The 10,000-nt window shown below is 48.2% G+C and overlaps 1 protein-coding gene across 1 annotated transcript in view; it reads left to right on the top strand.

Annotated features, from left to right (window-relative positions):
- LOC120036508 (cis-aconitate decarboxylase-like) overlaps window positions 1-8,807 on the top strand; it is a 13,976-nt gene extending 5,169 nt beyond the window's left edge. Inside the window, exons 5-6 of the mRNA XM_038982950.1 lie at window positions 3,262-3,467; window positions 7,796-8,807. Of these exons, the coding sequence (XP_038838878.1) occupies window positions 3,262-3,467; window positions 7,796-8,741 (1,152 nt within the window). The 3' untranslated portion in view covers window positions 8,742-8,807. The remainder of the gene's footprint in view (window positions 1-3,261; window positions 3,468-7,795) is intronic.
- The last annotated feature ends 1,193 nt before the right edge of the window (window positions 8,808-10,000 follow it).

Raw genomic sequence — 10,000 nt, 5'->3', positions numbered from 1 at the left:
AGTCAGCAGGGTGGAGTCCAGCAGAGTGGACTGGATAAAGTACAGACAGCAGGGTGGAGTCCAGCAGAGTGGACTGGATAAAGTACAGTCAGCAGGGTGGAGTCCAGCAGAGTGGACTGGATAAAGTACAGTCAGCAGGGTGGAGTCCAGCAGAGTGGACTGGATAAAGTACAGTCAGCAGGGTGGAGTCCAGCAGAGTGGACTGGATAAAGTACAGTCAGCAGGGTGGAGTCCAGCAGAGTGGACTGGATAAAGTACAGTCAGCAGGGTGGAGTCCAGCAGAGTGGACTGGATAAAGTACAGTCAGCAGGGTGGAGTCCAGCAGAGTGGACTGGATAAAGTACAGTCAGCAGGGTGGAGTCCAGCAGAGTGGACTGGATAAAGTACAGTCAGCAGGGTGGAGTCCAGCAGAGTGGACTGGATAAAGTACAGTCAGCAGGGTGGAGTCCAGCAGAGTGGACTGGATAAAGTACAGTCAGCAGGGTGGAGTCCAGCAGAGTGGACTGGCTAAAGTTCATACTGAGGAAACATCCTTGTTGTTAAAACAATCTACCTTCTGTGCCCAATAAGATGCTTAACTTAGAGCCTCTCTCTGTGGAATACATAAGAGATATTCATGACTCTACAGTCACGACACAGTCACTCTGACAGACCTGCTACAGTTATTATATTCCTGGGTCTCTACAGTCACTACACAGTCACTCTGACAGACCTACTACAGTTATTATATTCCTGGGTCTCTACAGTCACTACACAGTCACTCTGACAGACCTACTACAGTTATTATATTCCTGGGTCTCTACAGTCACTACACAGTCACTCTGACAGACCTACTACAGTTATTATATTCCTGGGTCTCTACAGTCACTACACAGTCACTCTGACAGACCTACTACAGTTATTATATTCCTGGGTCTCTACAGTCACTACACAGTCACTCTGACAGACCTGCTACAGTTATTATATTCCTGGGTCTCTACAGTCACTACACAGTCACTCTGACAGACCTGCTACAGTTATTATATTCCTGGGTCTGTACAGTCACTACACAGTCACTCTGACAGACCTACTGCAGTTATTATATTCCTGGGTCTCTACAGTCACTACACAGTCACTCTGACAGACGTGCTACAGTTATTATATTCCTGGGTCTCTACAGTCACTACACAGTCACTCTGACAGACCTGCTACAGTTATTATATTCCTGGGTCTCTACAGTCACTACACAGTCACTCTGACAGACCTGCTACAGTTGTTATATTCCTGGGTCTGTACAATCACTACACAGTCACTCTGACAGACGTACTACAGTTATTATATTCCTGGGTCTCTACAGTCACAACACAGTCACTCTGACAGACCAGCTACAGTTATTATATTCCTGGGTCTCTACAGTCACTACACAGTCACTCTGACAGACCTACTAAAGTTATTATATTCCTGGGTCTGTACAATCACTACACAGTCACTCTGACAGACCTGCTACAGTTATTATATTCCTGGGTCTCTACAGTCACAACACAGTCACTCTGACAGACCAGCTACAGTTATTATATTCCTGGGTCTCTACAGTCACTACACAGTCACTCTGACAGACCTACTAAAGTTATTATATTCCTGGGTCTCTACAGTCACTACACAGTCACTCTGACAGACCTACTAAAGTTATTATATTCCTGGGTCTCTACAGTCACTACACAGTCACTCTGACAGACCTACTAAAGTTATTATATTCCTGGGTCTCTACAGTCACTACACAGTCACTCTGACAGACCTGCTACAGTTATTATATTCCTGGGTCTCTACAGTCACTACACAGTCACTCTGACAGACCTGCTACAGTTATTATAGTCCTGGGTCTCTACAGTCACTACACAGTCACTCTGACAGACCTGCTACAGTTATTATATTCCTGGGTCTCTACAGTCACTACACAGTCACTCTGACAGACCTGCTACAGTTAATATATTCCTGGGTCTGTACAGTCACTACACAGTCACTCTGACAGACCTGGTTCAGTTATTATATTCCTGGGTCTGTACAGTCACTACACAGTCACTCTGACAGACCAGCTACAGTTATTATATTCCTGGGTCTCTACAGTCACTACACAGTCACTCTGACAGACCTGCTACAGTTATTATATTCCTGGGTCTCTACAGTCACTACACAGTCACTCTGACAGACCTGCTACAGTTGTTATTTTCCTGGGTCTCTACAGTCACAACACAGTCACTCTGACAGACCTGCTACAGTTATTATATTCCTGGGTCTGTACAGTCACTACACAGTCACTCTGACAGACCTGCTACAGTTATTATATTCCTGGGTCTGTACAGTCACTACACAGTCACTCTGACAGACCTGCTACAGTTATTATATTCCTGGGTCTCTACAGTCACTACACAGTCACTCTGACAGACCTGCTACAGTTATTATATTCCTGGGTCTCTACAGTCACAACACAGTCACTCTGACAGACCTGCTACAGGTATTATATTCCTGGGTCTCTACAGTCACAACACAGTCACTGACAGTTATTACACCAGATCACTCTCTGACTGTTTACTGTCTGGTGTGGTTGACCAGCTGTCTTCCTTGGATTAGTGATGAAACATTTACCATCAACCACTTAGTCTGTTAATAACAGGTGTCTTTATTCTGGGTCTGTTGTCCAGGATCACTGTGTCTGTTGTCCAGGATCACTGTGTCTGTTGTCCAGGATCACTGTGTCTGTTGTCCAGGATCACTGTGTCTGTTGTCCAGGATCACTGTGTCTGTTGTCCAGGATCACTGTGTCTGTTGTCCAGGCTAACTGAGTCTGTTGTCCAGGCTAACTGAGTCTGTTGTCCAGGCTAACTGAGTCTGTTGTCCAGGCTAACTGTGTTTGTTATCCAGGCTAACTGTGTCTGTTGTCCAGGCTAACTGTGTTTGTTGTCCAGGCTAACTGTGTCTGTTGTCCAGGATCGCTGTGTCTGTTGTCAAGGATCGCCGTGTCTGTTGTCCAGGCTAACTGTGTCTGTTGTCCAGGCTAACTGTGATTCTTGTCCAGGATCACTGTGTCTGTTGTCAAGGATCGTCGTGTCTGTTGTCCAGGCTAACTGTGTCTGTTGTCCAGGCTAACTGTGATTCTTGTCCAGGATCACTGTGTCTGTTGTCCCGGATCACTGTGTCTGTTGTCCAGGCTAACTGTGTTTGTTATCCAGGCTAACTGTGTTTGTTATCAAGGCTAACTGTGTCTGTTGTGTGTCTGTTCTCCAGGCCCACTCCATGGACTTTGATGACACCTGGCACCCTGCCACTCACCCGTCAGGGGCAGTCCTTCCTGCCCTGCTGGCGGTCAGCGATATGCTGCCCAGTAACAGCAAGCCTAGTGGGCGGGACTTCCTGCTTGCGTTCAATGTGGGTATAGAGGTCCAGGGACGACTGATGAGATTCTCCAACGAGGCTCAAAACATCCCCAAGAGGTAAGAACCCTGACCCCTAACCCCTAAACCTAACCCTGACACTAACCCACAACATCCCCAAGAGGTAAGGACCCTGACCCCTGACCCCTAAACCTAAACCTAACCCTGACACTAACCCACAACATCCCCAAGAGGTAAGGACCCTGACCCCTGACCTCTAACCTAAACCTAACACACAACATCCCCACGAGGTGAGATCTGGGGAAAATAAGTAGAGGTCTTGGTTAACCTTGGAGTGTACACTTTAGAGACCAGAGTAAGGTAACATCAGAACCTTGGAGTGTACACTTTAGAGACCAGAGTAAGGTAACAACAGAACCTTGGAGTGTACACTTTAGAGACCAGAGTAAGGTAACATCAGAACCTTGGAGTGTACACTTTAGAGACCAGAGTAAGGTAACATCAGAACCTTGGAGTGTACACTTTAGAGACCAGAGTAAGGTAACATCAGAACCTTGGAGTGTACACTTTAGACACCAGAGTAAGGTAACATCAGAACCTTGGAGTGTACACTTTAGAGACCAGAGTAAGGTAACATCAGAACCTTGGAGTGTACACTTTAGAGACCAGAGTAAGGTAACATCAGAACCTTGGAGTGTACACTTTAGAGACCAGAGTAAGGTAACATCAGAACCTTGGAGTGTACACTTTAGAGACCAGGGTAAGGTAACATCAGAACCTTGGAGTGTACACTTTAGAGACCAGAGTAAGATAACATCAGAGTTTCTCTAAGAACATGGTCACCTCTAAGGCCATATTTTAACTGGATGTGAAGTGGAACTGATTGGGCCTGTTTGTGTGGTTTTCCAGCAGTAGTAGAAGAGGTACACTGGGCAGAGTAATTAGTTTAGTTGAATAGAGTGCAGCAGGTGGTGGATTCCACTAAATACTCCTACAGACATGCAGGTGTTTATACAACAGTCCACCCTCTCTGCTGCGTCACCTCGGTCAGAATTTGCAGACATTATTTGGAATCTGTTATTTCCCTCAAGACCACTGAAATAGACTCTCAGGCTCTCCTCCCTACGCAGGCTGTATAAACCAGACGGCTGTCCTGTCCTGTTGCATTATGTCCTGTAGACAGCCACCTGTCCTCACTGTAGACACCTGTCCTCACTGTAGACACCTGTCCTCACTGTAGACACCTGTCCTCACTGTAGACACCTGTCCTCACTGTAGACACATGTCCTCACTGTAGACACCTGTCCTCACTGTAGACACCTGTCCTCACTGTAGACACCTGTCCTCACTGTAGACACCTGTCCTCACTGTAGACACCTGTACTCACTGTAGACACCTATCCTCACTGTAGACACCTGTCCTCACTGTAGACACCTGTCCTCACTGTAGACACCTGTCCTCACTGTAGACACCTGTACTCACTGTAGACACCTATCCTCACTGTAGACACCTGTCCTCACTGTAGACACCTGTCCTCACTGTAGACACCTGTCATCACTGTAGACACCTGTCCTCACTGTAGACACCTGTCCTCACTGTAGACACCTATCCTCACTGTAGACACCTGTCCTCACTGTAGACACCTGCCCTCACTGTAGACACCTGTACTCACTGTAGACACCTGTCCTCACTGTAGACACCTGCCCTCACTGTAGACACCTGCCCTCACTGTAGACACCTGTCCTCACTGTAGACACCTGTCCTCACTGTAGACACCTGTCCTCACTGTAGACACCTGTCCTCACTGTAGACACCTGTCCTCACTGTAGACACCTGTCCTCACTGTAGACACCTATCCTCACTGTAGACACCTGTCCTCACTGTAGACACCTGTCCTCACTGTAGACACCTGTCCTCACTGTAGACACCTGTACTCACTGTAGACACCTGTCCTTACTGTAGAAACTGACCTCACTGTAGACACCTGTCCTCACTGTAGACACCTATCCTCACTGTAGACACCTGTCCTCACTGTAGACACCTATCCTCACTGTAGAGACCTGTCCTCACTGTAGACACCTGTACTCACTGTAGACACCTGTACTCACTGTAGAAACTGTCCTCACTGTAGACACCTGTCCTCACTGTAGACACCTATCCTCACTGTAGAGACCTGTCCTCACTGTAGACACCTGTACTCACTGTAGACACCTGTACTCACTGTAGACACCTGTCCTCACTGTAGACACCTGTGCTCACTGTAGAAACTGTCCTCACTGTAGACACCTGTACTCACTGTAGACACCTGTACTCACTGTAGACACTTGTCCTCACTGTAGACACCTGTCCTCACTGTAGACACCTGTCCTCACTGTAGACACCTGTCCTCACTGTAGACACCTGTCCTCACTGTAGACACCTAACCTCATTGTAGACACTTGTCCTCACTGTAGACACCTGTCCTCACTGTAGACACCTGTCCTCACTGTAGACACCTGTCTTCACTGTAGACACCTGTCCTCACTGTAGAAACTGTCCTCACTGTAGACACCTGTCCTCACTGTAGACACCTGTCCTCACTGTAGAAACTGTCCTCACTGTAGACACCTGTCCTCACTGTAGAAACTGTCCTCACTGTAGACACCTGTCCTCACTGTAGACACCTGTCCTCACTGTAGACACCTGTCCTCACTGTAGATACCTGTTCTCACTGTAGACACCTGCCCTCACTGTAGACACCTGTCCTCACTGTAGACACCTGTCCTCACTGTAGACACCTGTCCTAACTGTAGATACCTGTCCTCACTGTAGACACCTGTCCTTACTGTAGACACCTGCCCTCACTGTAGACACCTGTCCTCACTGTAGACACCTATACTCACTGTAGACACCTGTCCTCACTGTAGACACCTGACCTCACTGTAGACACCTGTCCTCACTGTAGACACCTGTCCTCACTGTAGACAACTGTCCTCACTGTAGACACCTGTACTCACTGTAGACACCTGTCCTCACTGTAGACACCTGTCCTCACTGTAGACACCTGTACTCACTGTAGACACCTGTCCTCACTGTAGACACCTGTCCTCACTGTAGACACCTGTCCTCACTGTAGACACCTGTCCTCACTGTAGACGCCTGTCCTCACTGTAGACACCTGTCCTCACTGTAGACACCTGTCCTCACTGTAGACACCTGTCCTCACTGTAGACACCTATACTCACTGTAGACACCTGTCCTCACTGTAGACACCTGTCCTTACTGTAGACACCTGCCCTCACTGTAGACACCTGTCCTCACTGTAGACACCTATACTCACTGTAGACACCTGTCCTCACTGTAGACACCTGACCTCACTGTAGACACCTGTCCTCACTGTAGACACCTGTCCTCACTGTAGACAACTGTCCTCACTGTAGACACCTGTACTCACTGTAGACACCTGTCCTCACTGTAGACACCTGTCCTCACTGTAGACACCTGTACTCACTGTAGACACCTGTCCTCACTGTAGACACCTGTCCTCACTGTAGACACCTGTACTCACTGTAGACACCTGTCCTCACTGTAGACACCTGTCCTCACTGTAGACACCTGTACTCACTGTAGAGAACTGTCCTCACTGTAGACACCTGTCCTCACTGTAGACACCTGTCCTCACTGTAGACACCTGTACTCACTGTAGACACCTGTCCTCACTGTAGACACCTGTCCTCACTGTAGACACCTGTCCTCACTGTAGACACCTGTCCTCACTGTAGACACCTGTCCTCACTGTAGACACATGTCCTCACTGTAGACACCTGTCCTCACTGTAGACACCTGTCCTCACTGTAGACACCTGTCCTCACTGTAGACACCTGTACTCACTGTAGACACCTGTCCTCACTGTAGACACCTGTACTCACTGTAGACACCTGTCCTCACTGTAGACACCTGTCCTCACTGTAGACACCTGTACTCACTGTAGACACCTGTCCTCACTGTAGACACCTGTCCTCACTGTAGACACCTGTACTCACTGTAGACAACTGTCCTCACTGTAGACACCTGTCCTCACTGTAGACACCTGTACTCACTGTAGACACCTGTCCTCACTGTAGACACCTGTCCTCACTGTAGACACCTGTCCTCACTGTAGACACCTGTACTCACTGTAGACACCTGTCCTCACTGTAGACACCTGTCCTCACTGTAGACACCTGTACTCACTGTAGACACCTGTCCTCACTGTAGACACCTGTCCTCACTGTAGACACCTGTCCTCACTGTAGACACCTGTACTCACTGACCTAGCAGTGACATCATTATGACTGAGCTGTTAGCTGGTTTACTCAAGGTTACCCGCTCCTAAAACAGACACTTTTAGTTTCGTCATCAGACTTGTGCTTCCTTAACATGTGACCCCCCCCCCCCTCTCCCTCCAGGTTCCACCCCCCTACTGTTGTGGGTACTCTGGGTAGTGCAGCAGCCTGCGCCCGCCTCCTCTCTCTGGAACGCTCCCAGTGTAGCCACGCCCTGGCCATCGCTGCCAGCCTATCAGGAGCCCCCATGGCTAACGCCGCCACCCAGTCCAAACCCCTCCACATCGGCAACGCGGCGCGGCTGGGGCTTGAGGCGGCTCTACTGGCCTCTAGAGGTCTGGAGGCCTCACCCAGGGTCCTGGACAACACCGCCGGGGTCGCAGGGTTCAGCGCCTTCTACGAGGACTACGCCCCACGACCTTTGGCCTCCCCAGAGGAAGAGGGGTTGCAGTTCCTCCTAGAGAACCAGGATATAGGGTTCAAGAGGTTCCCGGCCCACCTGGGGATGCACTGGGTGGCCGACGCTGCTGCCGCCGTACACAAACTGCTGCTGGGGGAGCAGGGGTCAGGGGGGAGGGGTCACGGGTCAGGGGTCGTAGGTCAGGTCCAGGACATCCTGCTCAGGGTTCCCCGCTCCAAGTACATTGATCGTCCGTTCCCGGAGTCGGAGCATGAGGCCAGACACTCCTTCCAGTTCAACGCCTGCTCTGCTCTGCTGGACGGAGAGGTCACCGTGGACTCATTCTCCCAGGAAGCACTGCAGCGCCCCGACCTCTACTCCCTGCTGGGGCGTGTCCACGTTGAGCATCCCCATGACAACCCCGCTAACTTTGACCGCATGTACGGCGAGGTGCAGGTGACGCTGGTGGGCGGGGACGTCCTGAATGGACGCTGTGATACTTTCTATGGTCACTGGCGTAACCCGTTGACCAATGACAGCTTGAGGAAGAAGTTCCGTAGCAACGCTGGGGCGGTCCTTCCCAGAGAGAAGGTGGAGGGTCTGATAGAGGCTGTAGAGGGACTAGACAGACTAGAGGACTGTTCTCCTCTGCTGGAGCAGCTACAGTGACCACACACAGAGCTACAGTGATCACACACAGAGCTACAGGGACCACACACAGAGCTACAGGGACCACACACAGAGCTACAGGGACCACACACAGAGCTACAGGGACCACACACAGAGCTACAGGGATCACACACAGAGCTACAGGGACCACACACAGAGCTACAGGGACCACACACAGAGCTACAGGGACCACACACAGAGCTACAGGGACCACACACAGAGCTACAGGGACCACACACAGAGCTACAGGGACCACACACAGAGCTACAGTGACCACACACAGAGCTACAGGGACCACACACAGAGCTACAGGGACCACACACAGAGCTACAGGGATCACACACAGAGCTACAGGGACCACACACAGAGCTACAGGGACCACACACAGAGCTACAGGGACCACACACAGAGCTACAGGGACCACACACAGAGCTACAGTGACCACACACACCACATCACAGAACTCCTGAAATTATTTAAAGACTCAACTCTAAATTAAGTTGAAATGAAGAATCTACTTCCAATGTGAGAGAAGAGACAATTAAAGTATTTAAAGACTCAAAGCTAAATTAAAATGAAGAATCTACTTCCAATGTGAGAGAAGAGACAATTAAAGTATTTAAAGAATCAAAGCTAAATTAAAATGAAGAATCTACTTCCAATGTGAGAGAAGAGACAATTAAAATATTTAAAGACTCAAAGCTAAATTAAAATGAAGAATCTACTTCCAATGAAAGAGAGGAGGGAGAGTCTATAGGTTATAACTTTAGCTGTACATTAAATTATCTTAACAATCAAAGCTAAATGATTAAGTCCAGTATCTTTTACTGTATCCATGTCTATGACCTCAATAGGGTCCCTGTGTTTCCTTGACAACGTATCTCTACAGTCCTGAGTGGATGTTGACAATGACAACAAATCATTTGAAGGATGGACGTGTATATACACATTAATTTATTATGAAGTTTATTTTCTATTTTGTTAAACTGTCTTGTATTCTATCAAACATGTATATTATTGTAATTCTGTACTTGAATCTTCATTAAATAAAAATATTAAACTATTTATAGCCTTGATCTGTCCTCCTCATTTACCTCAATGTATCAGAAGCCCTGTTTTCACAACATCAATAATATGGGAATGTAACCTGACAATAACTACACATAGATACTATATATATATATACAATAATAACACATAGATACTATATATATATATATATATATATATATACAATAATAACACATAGAACCTATATA

Source organism: Salvelinus namaycush, unplaced genomic scaffold (assembly GCF_016432855.1).
Source record: "Salvelinus namaycush isolate Seneca unplaced genomic scaffold, SaNama_1.0 Scaffold1377, whole genome shotgun sequence".
Classification (NCBI taxonomy): Eukaryota; Metazoa; Chordata; class Actinopteri; order Salmoniformes; family Salmonidae; genus Salvelinus; species Salvelinus namaycush.
This window is presented reverse-complemented; position numbering and strand designations above follow the sequence as displayed.